A 24252-nucleotide genomic window follows, 5' to 3' on the forward strand; every position below is an offset into this window, starting at 1 on the left:
TGGTTGTATTTGTTCATTTTGAAGAAACTGAATTATATAACATAGAACATGAGTAAATACACTCATGCATAATCACTTTATACGTTCTTTATTAACTTAATGGTTATTGGAAAATTTTCGTTGATTTTGTTCTATTGCCCGCACAATTGCAAACAATAGTTAATATTTTTGTATCAACTACCGATGTTTAATACCGGTGACTACTGCCCTGAATTATAAGTACAGTTACTTTTTTTTAATATCAAGTAATGAACTAAAATATTTAAGAAAAAATAAAGTTCAATTCCAATTCCCAAAGCTACGGCATTTTGTTACATTCACATTTTATATTCGTCCTTAAAGCCTCAAGACTTTTGTGAGATATATTTTCAGTAAATTAGCCATCATTTTTAGAATTGCACAGTATACTTAACCTGAGACTGATCATAAGTATTTTAATAACTCTAGAAAAAACAAGTTTGATCTTGTTTTAAATTTGAGTTAATGCTTTGTTTTTGTTTTAAAGTTTGATATTTGATTTTAAAATTCAGTTTCACGAGTAATGTTACGCGCGATACTCAAATGACTGGGGTAGTGTTAACAGGATAAGGTAGTCAACTTAGTGCTAAGAATGTCGTACAGATAGCAGCAGTACGTGTAAAGATGGCGACCTTTGTTATTTGATTAGTATAAGGTTCTGTGTCTAATAAGTCATTGTGTTTTATTTTTTATTGTTCAAAAATTTATGTGATTTTTATTTTATAATCTATAATCATGGGTTTATTTTCAGCATCGCCCTTTGATGCAGATGTTGGTAAGTTTAATTTCTCGTCTTAGTCTGTCGTACACATAAATATTTTTAGTCAACGACTCTTGATTATGAACTGTCATTCGATGTCAGCTGGTGACAACTTGGACGTATATATTTCTGTTACGAAATGGTTTTATTTCTTTAAGAAGTTTAAAAATTTGAGAAAGTAAAATTTTGATGATTTACGTTTATGGAATTCTTGTAATTTTCTCATTGTTTGAATTTCACCGATGTTTGACATAATTGCTCATTACAATTTTTTATGTTAATGAACAAAGCAAAATATTTTTCGTTACAGCTTTTTATTGAATTGCAGTTTTTATCTGGTCTTAGTGAGAAATATGTAATATCACAATAATAAATGCTCTAAATCTAGTCCCATATTAGTATGTTGTATATTAAAAAGAAGCTTGTTCAAAACTTTGCTTTTTTAAATTATTAATTTTCCTGAGGAAAATTAATAAATTAATTTTATTAGTTTAATTCTAAATTTTTATTAGTTTAATTCAAGAAATTTTCCTGGTTTTATGTTTAAAGTTGATAAAAATTTGGTATTGAACGTTTTCACAGCAGCTCAGCATGTTGAAAACTAATCAAAATAATTAAATATTGGACCCAAGTCATTGTGCCAGAAAAAAGGTGCATGTAAGTATTGAATTAGGCTATAACTATATCATTATTGTTAATGATTTTGTATAATCTGTAAAATGTATGTTAAAGACTGTATAGGTATAAATTTCTCTACTTCTTGTATTTATAATGCCGTCCATTCAAATACTACTTCATTGTTTGATATGTTATTTTTGTTTTAATTATGCTTATTTATATCTGGGTGTTATTTATTGCTCTGTTTTCCCTCAAAGGAAATATTTGCATAATCAACTGCAATTTTGTGAGAGTGGCTAGATAGTTCTTATATATGTATGACTCAGATCTGTTTACAGTTATTTTTAATGTACATGTGATGATGTAATATGCTTATTTGCAATTTTATTGTAACATGTGTTGTATTTAAAAAAGATGTATTAAAATAGGAATACTTTTATTTAAAAAAAAAAGTATGATATTTTGTTTTTTTATACAATTTTTTAAAATTATAGTTTTATTCATTGAATATCATGGTAAAACATGACAACAACATTACAATAATTGAATGACCTCAGTTAAAATATTGGAACTTTGTATTTGAGACCTGCTCAGGATCTTCTTGAGAATAGAGAAAGTACTGTTAGTTTAATAATCAAAAAATACATTTTTGTATTGTATATTGTAAATAAATAAATTGACAAATGTGCTGATTAGTTTTATGTGGTAACTTGTTAATCAACACACCTATTACAGCTATATATTTCTTTGATAGTTTTACAAAGAAAAGAAGTATTAAATTCTATTTGGTTATTATTATTCTAATACTTCCTGGTGAAAGTTTTTCCTACTTTTTCTAGGCGGTGTATCTAATTGTATGAAAATAATAAATAGAAAGGTTACTGTGCACAGTTAAAAGGATTGATTGCATAAAATGAATCGCAGTCAATATTAAGTAGACAAGTTTTTCCAGTTGCAATATTAATTACATAATATTTTCCTCTTGTTAAAAGTATGTTCTGTATATGTAACTGACTAGTGACATTGGATTACTGTTCTTGTAAATTTCATTTTTTCATAGTTTTAATATTTTTTCTTTGTAAACTTATAAGTAACTTATGATTAATTATTATAACTTATAATACATTTTTATGATAATATTTATTATTATTATTTTTATTTTTTTCTATTACTGACATTTACTGTTCATTTTCTTTCATTATGATCTTTGTTTATGTTTCATAATAAAGTTTTTTCTCATTACCTTCTTCAGTTGTTCTTCATGGTTAAGTTGCTGAAGATATATATATATATTTCTGTACTTGAGTATTATAGTTCATTTGCTTGTATTCTATTTTAAAATAGATACAGTAATGTCTGCCTTCACATACAATTTCAGACAGTCCGATAACCAAATTAGGCAATTTTAAAAAAAGCTTATTTGTTGAAATAAATTAACTATAAAAGATAAGGGATAAACTATATTTACAAGCAATTTTTAATTTCAGTTATTAACATGTAGCCATGCTGTATAGTAATCATATAAATTAATTTAGGCTATGAAGCAACAGTTTTCAGTAATATGGTTCCTATTAGTTTCAAAAATAGTAGTGATTTAATAGAGCAAGGATCAGTTTGAAATGTATTAAGCTGTTAACTTAGAATATTTTTTGTCATTATTATTCTATTTTATTTTGTTACTTTGTATTATTTTTTCAAGAAGATTAACCAGAGTGTAACCTTGTTTGTTAGTTGATAGTATGTCCAGTTGAAATTAATAGTTTTTTATCACTTTAAAAACAAAAATATCAGTAGAAAGTGTCAATAACACTTTATTTTCTTGTGTTTTAGCAGTATTGGAAAGAGCTACATATAATTCTGAAAGTATCCATTTTTCTTTGTCAAATTAATTAAAATTGTTCCCCCTTTATCAGAGATATTTCTACGTTAAAATTATATTAATTCTGCTGATTTCTGCTCCTCAAATTGAAGAATTTTTATTCCTCATTAATTTAATGGATAGAAAAATTTGACTTCTCAAGGAAGTTAAATTATTTGTTGAAAAATATTTTGTATTTGTTTAATAGTTACTACTACTTATATTTTATTTACAAGTAACCGCTGTCATTTGTCAATGCTTACTGTGCAGCTTGTCATAATTTCTGTGACAATGGGGATGGGGTGCCCGTTATCGTAATGGCTACTTTAGCCCTCTTGGCACAAAGGGACACCTCGACCCTTTGAGTAGGGTTTTTCATTTTACAGTCCATCTAGAGGTAGATTGCTTCTTTATCACTATTATACCTCTTTCCCTTCTATTTTTACCCTTGGTTTGCTAGATAACCATTGGATTCATCTTGTGCGCATAGGAATTTCTTTGAGTTGCTGTATCCATTGTAATTATGAGATTTGAGGATGGCTGTTTCTACAGACTTGTCCAGGAACATTTTTTTTTATCTGGTGGCTGCATATAAAACCAAAACTGGGGGTTGAGGTTCACATCTGATTATGCCTGGGTCTCCTAACCCAAACATATATTCAGATCTTCTAACCCAAATATATATATATATTTTTTTTTTTTCTTCTAAAATCGATCCTTTCAGGAATCATATTCCTCTGCACTATATAAATTATATTAATCCAATCAACCCAAGTACAAAATTAATAAAATAAAATAGGATGATACCTACTGTGTTCCATAATCCAATAAGAACGCTTTCGCGAGTATCTTGCATAATCAGTTGCTATACAATTTTTTAAATCATTTGTTGCAAATTACACATTAAAATTAAAAACCCTATACTATACATGAGACTTAAAATTGATCCTTTTCCAATTAAATCAAAACAGAAATATAACTAACATTTTTTTTACATTCAAAGATTTCAATTATGACTTAAAATTAAAAATTGTGATTGTCACATATTATGTGACTGATACATAACTTGGCTAGCTAGCCTACATGGATTTCTATTTTGTTCTTATTATTGATTTTAATTTAATTCTATTAATGGTTTCATATGTTATATGTATAAATAAAACTTAGAAAAATCAATTCTTTTTTTGTTGTTGTGTTTGTTCATATTCTCCTGTGTACTAATTATGTCAAAGACAAAAGTATAAAACGTTTACCACCAAGAATACAGAATTCAATAATGCTTATTATTATGTAAAAGTGCTTTTGAGGGTTTCCCCTCATCATCAGTTAATAAACCATATTATTTTTAAAAATCACAATTAGAAATTTAAAACTTAAAATTATAAACATATAAAAATATGTAGTCATAAAACTTAAAAAGATGAAAAAAATTTTTATTATATGTGGCTAGCCACGCATACAGTACTCTACTTTCTTTCTCACTTTTAAGTTTTAAATTTTTAATGTTTGGTTTTTGAAAAGAATATGGTTTATTAATTGATGATGGGATGAGGGAAACCCTCGAAAGCGCTTTTATATAATAACAAGCTTAAGGTAAGAAGTATTATTGAAGTGTACATATTGGTTTTTTATAAATGAATAATGACAGTTTTAAGTCATACTTATCATAAAGTATGTTTTGGAGCATATTTTTGTATGAGATTAATACCATTAGCATAACTTGCAGTAGTTTTATTTTTTAAAACATAATACTAATGATATACATGGATTGTAAATATTTAGTTAAAAAACTTACAATAATGAAATGTTTCAGTCATGTAAAGAGTTTCAGTCACGTAAGAATTCTAAATTTGTTCTATAAGAAAAGATTATGATATTGAGAACTTATCTGGGAAATACCTAGACATTTTCCAATTTATGTCTAATATCTAGGATAACTTAGGTTTATCTTGTATCTAGAAAATTTATGTCACCTATGGGGAATCTTTGTCACCATTTGTTTAACACCCAATATTTGCAAGATATTAAATAGATTATATTACTTATTAATACATCCTTAGCATTAAAGTAAATAAAAAATAATAAGTAAATTTGGTATGATTAATGTAAGCAGTAGCCCTAAGTAACAGAGGTACATAATAGAAGATCACAGCCTACGTACTATTGCCCTTAGTTATTAACATATTTTTACCTGGTTGTGTGCATTTGCTACTGACCTATTTTAAGCTAACTTTACACTTTTGATTTGGATTGCCTAAAGTAATACTTTGAAAATTTCTTTTTAAAGTTTTTATCTTTTATTTTTTTTTAACCTTGTAGAAAAAAATATTTGTTATGTGGAATTTTATAAACATTATTTATTGTTTATTCTTCATTATCATTTTTCATTTATTTTATATAGGTCTATTATTTTCTCATTATTTACGATGATATTGTTTAATTGGAAATTATCAAATTTCTTTATATCAGCTTTGTATAGACATAAGCCAAATCTTAAAAAACATCCCATTTAAGGGTATGCTGATTGAACCTGTAGAAAATTTCAGCATGTTTAGACAAAAATTCCATGAAGAAGAGATAGAACTGCTTAAAATTTAAAATGTTTTGAGATGAAAATTTTTCAAATTTTATGAACTTTAAAGTTTTTCTTCTAAATCTTTTGATTAAAGCTCCCTCAGCCAAAATAATTTCATAAAAGCAAATTTAATTAACAGAAGGCAGTCATTGCTGAGAAATGTTGTAACAGTGTGTAGTTTATCTTGGTCTTAATTTTGGTAAATTTAATTTTTTTAAATCAGTTTACCTGATCAAAAACAGTCTGATTTTATTTATTATTTGTTTTTACATTTTTAAAAGACAGCTGCTAAGTATAAGTAACAAACAAGTAACAACAATTCTAAAAAAAAATTGAAGTTTCCATGTCTTGGGAGCAGTGTACATAAATCCCAAAATTAAAAAAAAAATTCATTGTACACACAAAATATTATTATTTTTTAATATGTTATTATTTTAGAAATAATGGAGGATGGTGAGAAATTTGTTTGTGTGTGATATAAGTCTTGTAACAAAATTGAGACTTTAAAATCAGTTTCTGTTAATAAACATATAAATTTTCTTATATTTTAAGTTTAATATAATTATTATTTATTTATCTTTCTTTAGAAAAAGCAACCAATGAAAAAAACACAAGTGAAGAATGGAGCCTGATTATGGAAGTATGTGATAAAATACAGGAATCACAACATTCAAAAGACTACTTAAAGGCTATTGTCAAAAGATTAAATCACCAGGATCCTCATATTGTCATGCAAGCTATTACGGTAATAAATTGTTTCAATTTAACATTTAAGATAATTCAAGATTGTATGTTATCAGTTACATTTAGTTTTGATTACTTAAAAATGTGAATATTTAATGTAAATTGATGTTTTATTTAAAAATATTATTTTCCTTTGATTATAAAAATGAATTTGTACTTTAGCATCCTAACAATAAATAATAATAATTGTTTTCAATAATAATAAAATAAAATAAAATTATCTCTTACTGGTTATTCTTTTAAAAAAATTCACATTAACAATTTCACATTGTGCACTGCTTCATCAGATGTATTAAAAATTTTTAAAAAAATGTATAAAGAACCTCTTCTTAGACAGATTGTTGCTAATAGTGAAGTGCTAAAATGAATTTTTTTAGAAACAATAAGCTATATTTTAATTTTATTTTATGAAAATGTATTTAATTGATGATTGTTTTACAAATAAACATATTTATTATGTCGTTATGTTTGGTATTTTCAAAATTATAATTTATCATTTATGTAATTTTCGTTAGGCTATAAGAAAGTTCTTACTTATAACACTTTTTAAAATTATTTACTAAATGTTTTTTTACAATTATAGATTTAATATCTTTGTTAATATTTATTTTACAGTGTTAGTTTCTCTGAAAAAGTCACATTTATTTTTAAAAAAAAAGCAGTATTGACTACTTTTTAGAAGTTATTTTTTATATTTCATTATTATTTGTATCATGCTTTCAGTGAAAGTAATTAGAAAACATCATTAAATATAATAAGAGTAATAGTAGTAGCATTTAATTTTAGAATAAAAATTAGTTTCTTTAGAAAATGTTAAGTATATGAGTTTTGTTCAAAAGTATTTAATGATAGGTCATGAGAAAAAAGTAGCTTACCTTGTGGTTTACACTCTCTATCTCCTTTAAAATAGTCCTTTAATGACTTCACATGCTTAATCTAGTATTCCTTTTATTTCTGGCGACATTTCTTGCAGCTCTCTTTTGGAATGGGTTTGGTATTGTATTTCTCATTATTTCTTCCTTAATACTAACTGTTTTGCTCAGAAAAAAAACCAGAAATCACACAGAGCTTAATTTTGTGAGTTAGATTAAGATAACCATCCTGAAGTTCAATTCCTGAACTTCAGGAATTGCTGCTTGCTTCAAGAAATCCTGCTTAGACATGAAGAATGGCTGGTTGTATTATCATGATGCAACTGCCACTTCTGTGATTCCCTTCTGGTCTCTTGAATCAGACATCATTGGTTGGTCACATTTTTTTGGCGTTAGCAGAACCTCTTGAGACCAAGTTATTCATGCAGGATCTTAATCTTAAAATATTGTAATGGTTTTTTTTTTATTATTTATTTAAACATACTTGTAGCCTACTATTATTTTTTTTTTTAATTTATTTATTTATATAGATATAGTTATTTAAATTTCTTTTAATATAATACTACTATTCATGTAACAGCTAAACAATCTACCCATTTGTATTTAACAAAAAAAGTTTAGAAAAATATCTAAACAGCACCAGCCTACCTGGTGGTATTCTTTAATTTATGAAATATTTGTTTAAAATTGTACAAACCTAAATAAAAACCTTTAATTACAAAATAGTACATAATCTGTCAGATTCATTGTAGTATCCCAAATTGTATCTTCTTTAATTCTACTCAAGGCTAAGTTATTGTAGTTCTGTTTCATCTTCTTCAAACTCCATGTACATGTCAGATTTATTTTTACTTTTTTTAATCAGTTGAAGATGAATGATTCTCTTAATTCATTATGAGATTCTTTTTATTAAAAGATTCACTGATTCTCTATGAATTCATAACTACTATCTGCAATTCCTTCTTTTTCAAAACTTTTCTTCTTCGCTTTTTGCCTATGAACCACTGCTTTATACCAGTCTTTTGTAGCAACTGTATTACTTTTCACAATGATTATGCAATGTCATAAGTGTTTCAGTCAGCTGCCTTATCTTTTATCTACTTATAATAATTAACTTATTTAAGTTTAAACTTTCAGTGATAAGCTGGGAACTAAATAACTTTGTTAGCTTTCTGTTGGGCTATTTATCATTCTTAAGAGCTTGATTGGTCTGTTTAATTTAATTTGATTAGTAATCTTTTCATAATTAAATTTCTTGGATTGTATTCCTGTAATAAAATTTCATTAATTTCTTAGAACGTCCTGAAATGGAATGTTTTCTTCTGTAATTAGAATAATTTTTCTCTTTAGAGAAGTTAGAGTAGGAGGTTTATTTATTTGAAAAGAATTTTATTGACTGTGGTCCATTACTCATACTTAATTGTACAGTATATCTTCTGATGTACTTAAAAAATGCACTATTTGAAAATACCACATCCATTTATGGATCAGATAAAGAGTGAAAACTTCCTTTTTGCAGTTCTCTTTTGTTTTATTCATCCATGGTCTTAATTTTATGTGCCCAGCATTGATGCATTTCTCCTCCAGAAATAACATTGTTAGTAAGTTAATTTTAGTTATTTTACATAAAAAGATTAAATTTCATACATACATTATCCATTTGGTCTATCAAAAAATTTTGGTTTAGCATTTTTTACTTGAATCTAGATTATAAGTGTTCTTTTACAAGGTTTTATCCCGTTAAATATATTCCAATCTCTTAAAATATTAAAAACTTTTTCAATATTGGAATTTGTTCTTCATTCTTGTACATTTTATGAATTGCATTGTAGATTGTCTTCTGACCAAATAGTTGAGTTCAAACACAGATTTCTTTTGACATCATTTCTTTCCTAGCATCAAACAAAATCCTTGAGACAAATTTCTTGTCAATTTTTAAATATTATAAACTTTTTTTACTTCTTTCCATGCTAAAAGAAGGCTATTATTTTTGTTTTCTTATTGAAACTCTTTCTTATCTGTTTTATAAAATCATGATTTCAGGAGCTAAAAGCAGAACCTTGGCCGTTTTGTCTCCTCCTTTCATAACAGTACGGTGTAAATATAATTGATTAGCCTACAGTAGTTAAAGATTTGTTTGGGTTAAAAAAAAAAATTATTAAAATTAAATAATAATTTATTGCAAAAAATAATGTAAAGTAAATATTAAAATTGAAATGATTTTGATGAAAATAATTAATAGCTTAGCACCAGTTTCAACTGCCAATTGTAATTCTTGAGAGAGTCATGTGAGTTGTGGTTGCATCATCTAGAAGTTACAGAGATGAACAGTAACAGTTGTAAATAACAGTTACTGTTATTTACAACTCACATTCTTATAAAGAATAACAGTGATAAACCTTCCTCGCACAAATTGTAGTGAAGAAGAGGAGTTACTACATAAGACAAGTTACAGAGGAACATATTAATTAATGTTTAGTTAGAAAATTTAATAGATTACAAGAACTTACTTTTAAAAATTACAAATTAAGTTCATGTGAGTTGAATGAAATATATGATCAGTTTTAAACACGTAATATGTTACTTTCTCAAATCTTCCAGTTAAATAATTTTCTTGCTGCAGGCTCTCTTGTTTTCTAATTAGCCTCCAGAACCACTGTAAGGTATTACTTCACAGGATGAATGAGAATGATATGTATGAATGTGAATGAAATGCAGTCTTGTACAGTCTCAGGTCGACTACTCCTGAAAAGTGTGGTTAATTGAAACCCAACCACCAAAGAACACCGGTATCCATGATCTAGATTTACTAGGATTTGAACCTTAGAACTCTCAAATTCAAAATCAGCTGATTTGCGATAACCGAGTTAACCACTAGACCAACCCAGTGGCTTTCTTGCTGCAGGCTGTTATCCTGTAGTATAACTTCTTCCAAGATATTGTTCCTATGTATCTGGATCTCTGAAAATAGCTAATAGGTGTGATATGATTTGCATCATAATGTTCTATTTTCATTGTGTAATTATAGATAAAATATTTTCCCTATTTTTCATTGACATGAATCACATGGTATTCTTTTCAAATATGTTTGGTGCAAAATTTCAGCATATTGAAAAGTCTTTAATTCACATATTTAACTAAAATGAAGAATAAACTGAGGTAGGTTACACCAAATGTAAATATAAAAATTTTATCTATTATTATTATTATTTTTTATAATTTTGTTTCATAGTAAGTGATACTCAAGTGAAATTACCAAAATAGACACATTGATTAAATACATAGTAGAAATACAAAACAACTTCTTTGATCCCTCACTATTTGTGATGCATTTATTAAATTTATTTGATGAAAGCAGTGTTTTGTTTGTAAACTTTCATGTCATATTTGTAGTTACAAATATGACATGAAAGTTAGACATCACACAAGAATCAGTAGTTACTGATTCTTGTGTGATGTCGGCAAAATTGCTTTAGTCAATTTAATAAAGTAATTGCATAACTGGTGAGTAATTTTTAGAAGTAATTTATTTTATATTACTATGTAATATTGTAATTCATAAGAGCACAAACGTTTCCCTCCTCCAACTCCGTAGGACAGATTTTTGTCACTTATATGGTCACATTTCTATATACTACAGTAAGGTTATAACAGGGAGTTAAATATGTTCCCCAACAACCTTGTTGTATCAGGCTTCTACTGTACTTTGTAAATTTTAATAATGTAGATATCAATTTTCATAATTTTAATTTAATAAATGTTATAAATATAAATTAAATCTATATGTACTTTTTTCAGTTATTAGATGCGTGTATTAACAATTGTGGTAGAAATTTTCATCTTGAAGTTGCTTCTAGAGATTTTGAAACAGAGTTTCGTAAGTTACTTTCCAAAAGTCAACCAAAAATTAATGAGAGGTTGAGAGGACTTTTAAAAAAATGGGCAGAAGGTTATTTTAAAACTGATCCTCAGCTTAGTCTGATTCCAGCACTTTACACTAAACTTCGCCAGGAGGGTATGGATTTCTCTCAGGTAGATGGACCAAAGGTAAATATACTGAATTTAGTATAACAGAATTTAGTAATACCATTCTATTGGCTAGTTATTTTTTATGGGGAAAACTGGATCCAAACATTGCAGTATATTATAAAAGTACTACCTTGCTGTAATCTATAGGATCTACTGATAGTTAAGTAGTAAATTATTAAAAAAAATTGTTAATCACGTATAAACTATTTTAGAACTCGGATTGAATATATTTTTATACTGAGATAGTAAAAAACTTTTTATACTAAAGCTGTCATATCACATATAGTTTTTCCACAGTTAGATTTTCATAATACATACATATTGTACAGTATACTATAAATATATTTCCATTATATTTTAGTCACTGGAAAGACCTGGGAAATTGTAGTGAATAAATTAACTCTTATTTATAAAATTTATCAATATCTTATCATCATAATCCTTCTTTTTATGTCCTGGTCTTCTTATAATCTCCCAAAATTAAGAATTGTCATAAGACTGCAAATATTTAAATCTTGCTTTCAGTAGCTGTAGCACTGGTTATTCTTTCTAAATTGTTTTATAGGTAAATAAAAATCTAGAAGCCTCTGTATCGGAGTGATTTCATTTGTCCTCGCTTTTAACAGTGAAATTAGTTGTGTTTTGTTTGGTGACCTGTTGTGATAAAATGAGTAACTGTGGTTATTTACCATCTGGACAAGTTTTGTTACATTTTTGGTGAATTTTTATTAAAAAGTACGTCAAAGGAAAAGTTTATCATGTATACTTAATAAAGTTGAGAGATCAAGGTAAAGAAATCATGGACTCCTCACAAAGTGTCTTGTTTGCGTGGAGGATCTGAAAAACTGATCAAAAAGGTAAAAACAATCTTTCAGGTTTGTTGTTCCAATGATTTGGAGGGATCCAAAAAATCGTTCCGATGACTATTATTTCTGTTCTTGAGATGTGAATGACTGTAATTCCAAAAATAATAAAATTATTGTGCATCCAAACTTTCCATGATGTTCCACACATTTCAGAAGTTCTCAGTGCCTCCTCCTCCCAAAATATTAAAAGAACTTTCTGATGTTTCTGATTCAAATACTGTTGAACAAGATAATAGGAATTTCATTGTGTTGAGGATTCTCATTTGTTTAGTTAATCCAAACTAAATGCTTTAATAAGGAATTTAGGATTACCCAAGAATTCTGTTGAATTCCTTGGTTCCAGATTAAAAAAGAAAAAAAAAAGATTTAGTAGCGGGAACTATCTGTTTTTTTGTATAATTGAGAATACTACTTTACAAGGAGTAAATTAAATTTACTCCCTGTTGACAGGATCATGATTTAGTATACCACAGAAATATTGTTAGTTTGATGAACAGGTTTGGTAAATGAGTGGAGAGTTTTTATTGATCTACAAAATAAGTCTTAAAGTTGCTCTGCCTAATGGAAAAACTATGCCCATTTACCTGTTGGTCACTTAGTACATTTGAAAGAAAGTAGGGTTAATCTATTTTTATCTAAAAATGTATATATAAGTACAAAAGAATTTCCAACTTGATCAACTTTCAGACAGAGTATTAAGATGACACTATAAAAGCAGCAACAAATTTCAGCATGTTTTTAGAAAAAATTGATATAAATCAATGTATGTAAATAATTTCAAATCCACTCAGTAATGTAGCACTGGCTGGCCAGGTTACATGGTATAAATCTTATAATTATTTTACTTTTATTTCTTTATTGACTTCATGTTTTCTATATATGTTAGTAATTTTAATTTTAATCTTAATTAAAAAAAAAAATTGTTTTTATAAGTAATTTTACATAATTTTTATACAACTGATGATGCGGGATCCTGTGAAAGTGCTACTGGAATAAAGAAAAGAAAAATAAGGTAAGTGTCATTTCATTTTCTTTGTAATTCTGTACTTGAGTTGTTCAAGTTGGTTTTTGATTATAAAAAATACAATATATTAGTACAGAGGCATATAGGTCTTATTAGTATTGACTTTAGAAAAATTATGTATATAATTTATGTAGAAATAACAAGACATTTTTTAGCTGTAAGTCATAACAAATTAAAAATTTACTTGTGTATTTTCATATTTTTTTTACTTTTAGCCTAAACAGTCTTCACAACCAAAAGATCCAAATGCAGTTTCTAGTCAACAGGAAGTCGATGATATTGCAAAAGGTTTGTGATTGAACATTTTTAATTAAAATACCTTTACTTTAGCACAAATTAATTTCATTTAATTGTAATTAAATATATGTTGTCATTTAATTTGTAATTTTTATATAGTCAGTGGCTTTAGCATTTATTTGTTATTTAGGATATTTGTATTTTTTTTTATTATCATGAATTTAATTTTCACAACCATGGTCGTGGTAAGTAAGTGTGTCTAATAATATTAGTGAGTTTTATAATTTCTTAGAAAATTTTATAATGTGTTAAACTTCAGTAAAATAAGATCATCTGTATACTAGTACGAGCTCAAATTATTATTAGATGGTCTACTATTGTAGTATGATCTTTTATTGACAATAAATAATTTTTTAGAATCAAAAAGATCTCTGTGGATTATATTTTTCTAAAATCTTTCTCTCGTAACCTAGTAAATTCCTATGAAGAGTGGGAATAGAAATACAAAAGTTGTGCTCAGTTTGTTGCTTAAAACAGTAGAAAATATTACATTACGTATTTACATAATTTACTTTAAAATCTTATTTATTAAGTATATAAACATAATGTAGTCGTTAGCGATTAGCTACAGTTACATAGAGGTTATTTGTATAGTGAGATCATCATCAGAATTCTTGATTTATCTGAATTGAAATTTTTTTATGAGTGTTTATGCTATGTAAGTAATACTCTTATTTAAATATTTGTAATAAAGTACATTAATGAACATAGTTAAAAAAAAATAAAAAAGATTATCTCATGTAGATTTAAAATGCTTCTGTAAGTGTAGGTATACAATTTTGTGTCAGGAAAAAAAATATATATTATACTTTCTGATATTTCTCCTATTGACATAAAATTCACTTAGTTCATTTTCTTTGTGCTACTACTATTCTTAATGGATGATTTAAACAGGCGGTGATGGAAGTTTTTTTTGTTAAAACTAAATAAAGTTAATCTAAATATAATTAAAACTAAACAAGATTTTTAAAATTTAATTTTGTTTTACTATTGTAAGTAGATAAGAAGTTTTTTGTATGTCTAACGTAAAATTCCTATTAAAAAGAAGAAAAAGTTATTCAGAATTTTAGAACATCATTTTTAATTAAATTATTCTTGTCAGTCATCCTCAACTATTCAAAAACTTATTCTAAAGAAAGAATACCATCAGCAATTGTAGCTTTACTACATAGGAGTTCTTTAACTAATAAAACTACTTTTTTTTTGTAGGCTTGCATTTTTCATGAAAGAATACTATTACCTCCCTCTGTGCTTAGAATAAATACATGAGTTTGGATTAAATGACTATATATTCAGATTAATTGTGGAATTTCAGCGTGAATTTTATTTTCAAAAACTATCTGCACACATATGAATATTCCTTTTTCATTTTTTAGAAGTGTTTCTAAAACCCTACATTAGCCAATCTTATTTTTTAATTGGAAATTGTTGCAGTACTATTGCTTGCTTTTACCATTAGTTGAGTTTCAGGTAATGGAATTTTATTTTAACAGTTAAAAATTTATTTAGGTTTATTAAAGATTATTTTATATCTCTAATGTTTTTGTCCATTAGTTGATCAGAATTATCTAAAACTAAACAAAATTAAATCTGATACATAGAATGTTTTTAAATTTATATTTTAATGTTTTCACTTGCTTTTGTGAGTGGTAGTGTGTTCTAGTGTGCACCTTGGTCTCAGTTGCTGGTGTTTTTTTCTTTTCTTATATTTAGAATGTAGTTTAAAAGTGTTGTCTGTTTATTTAGTATACCACTGGATCTATTTGTGTGATTATATTTTTCATAATGTTAAATGAGTTAAGATGTGGTTGTCTTTTAGCATATGTAGAATATCCAAACTATTGTCAGTGTTAGTGGAAATCTGCAATTTGTATAATTTGTATTTATGAGGTGGTTGGCAAATGTTGACTTTGTATTGCTCTGGAGAGCTTCTAAATGTACATTATAAATGTTTCGTTTGACTATTTGTCAGATTGTCACATTGATTAATAGAACATTGCGTTGTTGTAGAAGTTCATTTATATTTATGTGTCATAAATTATGCATACCTTTAATTCAAAATAAAATTTTATGCTTGCAGATTTTTGAATTTCAGCTTAGCATAATTAAGACTCTAGACCCATTTTAAGTGGGAACTGTACTCAAGTTATATGTTACTATAAGTTATATGTAGTATATGTTTGGAGTGTCGCTTTATATGGAAGTGAAACTTGGACAATCGGAGTATCTGAGAAGAAAAGATTAGAAGCTTTTGAAATGTGGTGCTATAGGAGAATGTTAAAAATCAGATGGGTGGATAAAGTGACAAATGAAGAGGTATTGCGGCAAATAGATGAAGAAAGAAGCATTTGGAAAAGTATAGTTAAAAGAAGAGACAGACTTATAGGCCACATACTAAGGCATCCTGGAATAGTCGCTTTAATATTGGAAGGACAGGTAGAAGGAAAAAATTGTGTAGGCAGGCCATGTTTGGAATATGTAAAACAAATTGTTAGGGATGTAGGATGTAGAGGGTATACTGAAATGAAACGACTAGCACTAGATAGGGAATCTTGGAGAGCTGCATCAAACCAGTCAAATGACTGAAGACAAAAAAAAAGTACTCAATTTATATATCTAATGTAAATATGAGTAACTAAACATAAAACTAAATGCTGCTTGCAAATGCTTAAATTTAAAATATCTATTTTCCAGTTTTAGTAAAAGCTTATTCACTCTAAATGCAGCATTTACTGTACTAATCAATAAAAACTTTTAGATATTTACTACTTCACTCAGTAACTTATATTATGAATTGATAATTTTTTAAATTACAAAAATTTATAAGTTAAATTAATTTGTAATCTCACTTCATTTTATTGAAATTTTGTTGCCTTTACAATTTTAATAAAACTTGTAACGTTAAAGGACTGAAAATTATATTAATATAAGCACGGATAAATTGGGTTAGAAGTTGCTATTATTATTTTTTTAAGCCGAGAACTTCCCAATGGAAGACGTGAAGCATTCATATTTCCTTCACTTGGCATTCTTCTTCTCCTTCCAAAATTCTTTCATTCTTTCGGAAAAGGCCTTCTTCTGTTCTTCAAACCATTTCGGATGATGTGTTTAGGCTTCGGCACTTCTGGTTTAACTTCCCATCTATCTATTTTGTTTCTTTATGTGTTTCTGTCTCTGATCCCCTCCAGTGTAATTTCGACATGTTCTAAATCTTTTTGTGTTATTATTATCATATAAAATCTTTATTATTATTTTCTGTTTCAGCTATTGAACTAAGCCTTAAAGATACACAACCATCTCCAAAATCAGGAGGAGTTGGAAGTGCTGCATCAAGTTTATATCCATCCACAAATATTAGTTCCACATCTGACGGTCGGAAAGTCAGAGCTCTTTATGATTTTGAAGCTGCTGAGGATAATGAACTAACATTTTTTGCTGGAGAAATTAGTAAGTTATTATAATTTAATTTATTCTCTCATGTTATCTATCATTTAACTTATGTAAAAAAAATTTTACAGAATTGTCTACTGAAACATTGAAGACAACTTTTTATACCTCACTTATAATTTATTGTAGAGTTATAATCAATTATTGTTGATCATAAGCTGAAAGCTGAAATCTTTATTACTACACTGTATTAATTTTAACTCCCGTATGGTAACCCAGACATCAATAGTCATGCTGTAAAAAAACCAATTAAAGGTTCATTGTGTATAGTTTTACTTATGAAAATGATACTAATGATAAACTTAATTTATAGTACTTATAATAAAAAATCTTCCATTTTACAAAATATCCTTTACTCCAGTGTAATTTTTCTATTACTAATGATAAATTTTATACGTTTAATTTTTAAAATAAATTTTCTGATTTTTTTTTTCAGATTTGTATGCCTTATTTATTATAATGTTATATATTTATGCAATTCTTACTATATTGCATTTGTTTACCTACATTTTATTAACTAATTGTTTTTTTTTTTTTCAGTTTACATTCTTGACGATTCAGATCCTAACTGGTGGAAAGGATGTAATCAAAGAGGGGAGGGTTTATTTCCTGCTAACTTTGTTACTGCAGATCTTTCAGTTGAACCAGAAAAAACAAGTATGTATTTAAATAATATAAAAATAAAACGATTAAATTTTTAAAATTGTTAGATATATGTATTCTATCTCTGTCAATGAAATAAAATGATTTATTCTGCTTTTGTTAATGAAACTATTGTTTTTGTTTTGTATTTAAGTCTAAATTATGAAGTTTGAACAGTTTAAATTAGATTTATTATTTCCCAAAGTCTGCCATCATGTTTAAATTTCAGTTTTAGGTTAATTATATTTTCATTGCTGTTTTTTTGTGTACTTTTCAAGTTAGAGGAATTTAAAGTGATTTCTGAAATTGATGTGTTTTCTAGACTAGATTTTTCCAAATATGATAAGAATAATTAGATTTTTGTTTATTGCATTTATTTAAACACAATACAAAGTGTTTGTAGACACTTTCATTAGTGTCACCTACAAAATAGAATGTGGAGAACAAAATTGTAAAAAATTCTACTGATAAATGATAAACAGAAACTTTAAAAAATACAGTAAAGAGCACTTACGGAAAAATATTACTTGGGACAGCTTGTATTGATATAGTATCTTTTGTATTAAGCAATTGGAGAAGATTTTGTCTTATATAAGGTGTGCTGGGAGGTTTTGGCCAAGCTTAAAGACTGATGCAGGACATGAAAATAATCAAAACAGGACATTAAAATAATAAAAATATTCACGTACACAAATGTCTTGTATCACTTAATTTTTTCTTTGTCTGTCGTTTTATGTTTTTTTCAATAGAAACTTATATCGTAAGATGGATTGAGTTATTTTAATCAAATTTGATGTTCCTCAGCAACAACTTCCGAAAAATAAACTTTTGAAAATTTTACCATTGAAAATTTCAAAATGGTAGCTATTAAAATGTTTTAATCAATAATAGCTCCTTAAATAATAATTTTATTGAATTATATTTTATTAGATTAAAAGAAAACTTCCTTCACTAATTGTATTAAAAACAATTAATAATTTCTATTATTAGTAAGTGAAAACAGGCACAAAATTGTCAGGCTGCATAATTTTTGTGATCTATTTTTTTTTGCAAAGTTGCAATTTCCGCCTTTCTCAGATGTTTATAAATTGATTTGAACCAGTGAGCCAGGAATGTGTCATTTTGTTCACAAAAAAGATACACATTTTATTTCTTTAAAACATAATTTAATAAAATTAATATGTACAGGGCTATTATTGATTAAACCTTTTTAAGGCTACCATTGTGGAATCTTCAAAGGTGACATTTTCAAACTTATTTATTTTGTAAAAGATGATGTTGGGTATGTTTACACCAAATTTCATTAATATGTGTCAATTTGTTCTTACTCATTTTTATTGATAAAACACAAAATGGGAAACACAGGAAAAATGATGCAATATAAGGCATTTGTTCTTATAAATGTTTTTTTATTTTGATATCCTGAATTACCTTCTTAAAGTTTTGAAGTATGGTCACCAGGTGAATGGACGAAGAAGAGGTTGGTCACAATAGAAATCATGTACTAGCAGTAGTGCTGTCAACTCATCTTATTAGATTGTGTGAGAAACAAGAATATTGGAGAACTCATGGAGGTCAACATTTTGGTAACCGATTTTGGTAACATATCTGCAAAACTGTAATAATGGTTTGGCCACATGTGCTGGATGGAGGATGGACGATTGCTGAAGTGGGTTTGGCAGTGGTAGCCAAAAACTCAAGATACAAGGTGACCAATGTGAGCTTAGGATAGAGGAATAGAAGAAGGCATTCAAGTTCTTTTATATTTTCATTAGTTTATTCCAAATTCTTTTTTCCTACCTGTAAAACACAATTACTCCTTCATCTCTGTTTATATACGTTTCACCACCAGTTCTTATGCATCCTAAATCCCCTACTTCACTTCCAGAATGATATAGTTCTTTTGTAACCATTTGTCTTCTGATGAGGATTAGTTGAATTAGCCCAAAAATTTCTGCTAATAGTGAAATTGAAATAATTCTCTTGCAATTTTGACACTTTACTGCACCATGCTTTTAGGGGTTTGGGATCGTAATTTGTTCAGAGAAAGTCTTCTGGTCGCATCACACTGTGTAGATTATATTACAGTTTCACTGTCTCTTATAATTTTCTTTATTAAGAGATTAAATTATTTTATTGTCGGCTAATCTGTTCCTAATAAGATTTATATTCATTTTTTATTGGTTGTTTAAATTCCACGTTTAGGATGCATCTTCAACTTGGTCATCTTTATTCAATGTGATTTTCTGTGGAAAGATTATTTGGCTTTCTATTAGATTGGTATAGTTTCTTCATGCATTCCTTCCACATTTTAAGTACCTCTTTCTCTTTATATAAGAATTTTTGATCTGCTGGTTTTTTAGTACCAATTCTTTTCTTCTATTTATCCCATTTAATTGTTTTTATAATTATATACATTATTTCATACACTGTTCTTTTCTTACTGAAGTGTTTATATCTGACCATTTGTAAGCAAGACTTTTGCTTTGTGTGCTACTCTTCTTAGTTCATAACTAAATCTTCTGTAGAGTTTTTTACCTTTTCATCCTTTTGCCATCTGTATCTCTTTTCTTCAATATTTGAGGTAACTTTTCTGCTACTTCCCTTTTTTCCAATTGTTTTTTGAGATTCCATTTATTTATTTTCTTTGCTCTTTTAATTCTTTTTTAATGTATCTTATCCAAAAGAAAAGCCTGTGTATGAGAAATGTATAATTCCAGTAATTTCTGTTACTGGATGAATATCATCGCTAAAAATGTTGGCTCCTGCACATTCTTTTTTGTCTTTTTTTTAAATCACTTTTCTGAATCTTTCTTCATTAATTTTGAATTCAGTTTGATTAGAATTTTCTGATTTTTTTTTGGTATAGTTTTCTTTTATAATTTTTAAATCAAGTATTTGTGAAATTTTTTTCCTAGTTAAATCAGGCTTTCTTCCCTTTAATTCTATTTTCCCAGTTCACACAATCTAGTTATTTATCTTCCCATCCCTTCTATACTGTAGCATTTCAGTCCCCATTATTATCCTGTACAATTTATCTTCCTCTTTCATAATCTTCACTTTATGTACATTTTAAAAAAATAACATGTACACTTGTATTTAAAGCAGATCTTTTGGGTTCATTCTTGACGATTACCTGTCTTTAGGAAAAATTGCTTTTGAACACATTTTGCTATTTCTTTAGTGCTCCAGGACTCAGCCAAGCAGTGAATTGACGCTTTGTTTGCAGATCATACATGAAGCACCAGCTTTCATTTCAAGTTACAATTGTTTGCAAAAATTTCAGGTCACTATTGGCAGTTTCAATGAAGTCTTGAGTGCAAGAAAGATGCACCCGTGTTTGTTCTTTGGTCTAGAAGTGCGGAATGAAACAAGAGCACACCTTTCAGTGGTTCATTTGTTCTGTTGTTGTTTTTTTTCTGCTGATGTTTAGCCTTTCTGCTATGGCTTGAAGGGTAATATGAGGTTGTTCGAGTAGGAGTACATTCACTTTTATAGAGTTTCTGTTGTGAATAGCTGTTGATGGCCTCCCTTTTCATTCATTGTCAACGACTCCCTACAGTCTTTAAACCGCTCTCACCACGTATATGTTATAGTATGAGATGCCACCTCAGTGAATGCTTGCTGCATCATAGAATAAGTTTCAATGAAAAATTTTTGAAGTTGAATACAAAATTTTATTGCGCTTCTCTGTTCATGTTGCGAGCTCACATGAGGTCACATGAACACAACCGTATGCGGCCGAATATAACTTGAGACAGGAGTAATGAAACGTGATGAAATTTTGTAAACACACTCATCAGACATCGTACTACATAGATCCTTGGTTATCTGAGAGATGGCACTACTTGTATCGACTACAGAAATTTGGTTTGAGAACTTTTCAGGCCTACTGTGTATATCATTTTTGAGTATTTATAATATTTGGTAACTCTTATGTCTTCCATATATTGAAAAAAATATTTGGGACACATGTTACTTAAGGGTATTTTTTTAAACCTTGTAATAAGTAGTAGCTACCATTAGATGTAAAGTAATTTTGATATTTGAACTTTTTAATCCCATTGTCTTGATCTGTTACAGAAAGAGAAACCAAGAAAAGTGTGCAGTTTAATGAAGCAGTTCAAGTTAAAACTGTAAAACTTACTCAACAAGTAGAAATTGATGAAGGAAAGATTGACAGGTTAGAAATATATATAAATGTGCTTTAAAATAATTAAAATTAATTACTTGTAAAGAAAATCTGTACATTTATATTCTTTTAATTTTTTTTTAATGCTGCTGGTTCATTGTCAAAACAGCACTAAAAAAATGTAAACAAGAAAAAATGAAAAAAATAAACATAAAAAACTGTAAACATAATTGAGAAAAAACAACATGAATGTATTTCAAAACAAAATTTCCCAAAGTATAAACTATAAAAAAGTGCTTTCTGAAAATTCAAGAGGTATTAGTTGCAATATTCAAAAACCCATTAGAGTATTATACTTTTTCTTTAAAAAGCATATTACAAAAAGCACAAAGTCAAGCAAAAAGCAAAGTCCCAAAAAGCATATCTGTAAAGTATATAGAATATACTATATTGTACACAGAAATGTAATTTACTATTATTGGGACATTTTTCCTGGAACTGTATTAAAATTGATTTGCATGTAAGCTTGTATCATAAAATGTTAAACAATATTGTAATTTTGCTATTGCAATTTTAATATTATAGAATTTGATGCAGAATTTTTTCTTTTTTGTTACATATTTGAGTAGTTTTTGTCTAATTTACAACATTTTGCAACTACTTAAATTTCTCTCCCCCCTCGCTCTCTCTCTCCCCCCTACCCATTATTTATATCTGTTATTATTATTTTGTGTGCACGTTTGTGTGTTGTTAATCGGTCTCTTTTTTATTGCCATTAAAAACTATACACATACTTATGTAAATTATAAATACTGCCGCGGTAAGATAATTATAGAATCAAATATAATTATCAATATAAATATAAGCAGGGCTTGACTTAGCAAAATTTTAAAATCTTGTATGTTTTCTGGGTTGTTTATAAGGTACACATTGGTAGGCAAGTGGATGTTTATATTAAAAAAAAAGTAAAAGCATGAGAAATTTTAGTAATAAATTTTTCTTTTCTTATTAGAATTATTATTTATTACAAAAAAAAAAATTTTCGGTGTTTTACTTTATTCTCTAATTCTGAGCCAAACTATTTTGAATGAGGTACCTTTTTTATTTTTATTTTTCATCATGTTTAAATTTTTTTACCAATATTTTGGTATGTCCCCTATTAATATAATTCAGTCTCATATCACTGTTATCTAGATTTTTGTAGAACGTACAGTTTTTACCTTTAATAAATTAAATTTTTTCATAATATATATTTAATAAAAGAATACAATTAAAATTAATAGCTTCATTAGTATCAGTTTTTGATACTAATTAGATAATAAAAATTAAAGGTCAGTCTGTTCAGATGAATAAATGTGAATGAAGGCAACTTGTCATCCATGATACTGCTACTTGGATCATCCGTTAATATACAATTACATTGGAAGAGGAAGATAGATAGATAGTGTACGATAATAATAATAATAATAATGAGGAACTTAAAGGCTGTGTACAGGAAGGATGAGAAGATCAAGCAGTGGAAAGTGTGGACCAAGCAAATGGAATGAAAGAGATGAGGAAGGCTGAATGAACTGTGTAAAGAAAATAAAATGTTTATGACAGGTACTTCGTTTAAAAATTTGAAGACTACTACCACAAGAAAAACATCAAGAATGTTATTCAAACTGACTACATACTCGCAGAAGAATTTTTCAGAATTGAATAGAAGATTTAGGAAAAGAATATACTACTGATGCAACCCTTACTCTAAAGATAAACAAACTGCATTCTCCTTGCAGTGATTAATTTTGAATATACAAATAAAATCTATTTTTTTAAAAGGGATCTGCCATCAGTTGATGATGACTTGTTAGCATTAATCATCGCCAATTAACAGCCTTGTATTTTTTAAGAACCCTGGTTCTAGTTCATTTACTTTTAACTGAATTGAAAGTTATGAAATAAGCGTAGTTTTGTTATTGAGAGTAGGAATAGTTTGGATTTCATTTTCTTGTAAGAGCTTTTTAAAAAAAAAATGGTTGTGGTAAGAATATAAAACTTTTAAGGTGAAATAGTTGTAATAAAAAAGTGGATGAAACTGACATAATATTTTTATAAAATGATAATAAACATTTTTGGGGTTTAGATTTTCTTTTTAAAAATTTTGAATTTTTTTAGTAAAATCGATAAAGATTGGATAAAAAGTATTTAATAAATCAATATTATAAATACATTAATAGATTTAATAAATTGTAAGTTCTTGTTTACTTTCTCATTGAATAATTTTTAAAAGTCAATAAAGTTGTCTTATATTTGACGAAAAAATTTTCCAGTTCTCATTAGGAGGCGGAACACAAAGGTATTGAATATATTTTATCCCCCCTATTAATC

General features: G+C 27.4%; 1 protein-coding gene across 4 annotated transcripts in view; it reads left to right on the top strand.

Moving 5' to 3' along the window:
* Nucleotides 1-623: 623 nt before the first annotated feature.
* Stam (signal transducing adaptor molecule) overlaps nt 624-24252 on the top strand; it is a 46161-nt gene continuing 22532 nt past the window's right edge. For 2 of the 4 annotated variants that reach the window (XM_075355607.1, XM_075355605.1), the window contains exons 1-7: nt 625-793; nt 6417-6574; nt 11244-11492; nt 13580-13652; nt 16926-17108; nt 17649-17765; nt 21834-21933. In XM_075355607.1, coding sequence (XP_075211722.1) covers nt 754-793; nt 6417-6574; nt 11244-11492; nt 13580-13652; nt 16926-17108; nt 17649-17765; nt 21834-21933 — 920 coding nt within the window. In that variant the 5' untranslated portion in view covers nt 625-753. Of the gene's footprint in view, nt 794-1300; nt 1436-6416; nt 6575-11243; nt 11493-13579; nt 13653-16925; nt 17109-17648; nt 17766-21833; nt 21934-24252 lie in introns of those variants that run through there. The other 2 variants (XR_012755078.1, XM_075355608.1) reach the window with 2 other exon arrangements.

Source organism: Lycorma delicatula, chromosome 2, assembly GCF_047948215.1.
Source record: "Lycorma delicatula isolate Av1 chromosome 2, ASM4794821v1, whole genome shotgun sequence".
Lineage (NCBI taxonomy): Eukaryota > Metazoa > Arthropoda > Insecta > Hemiptera > Fulgoridae > Lycorma > Lycorma delicatula.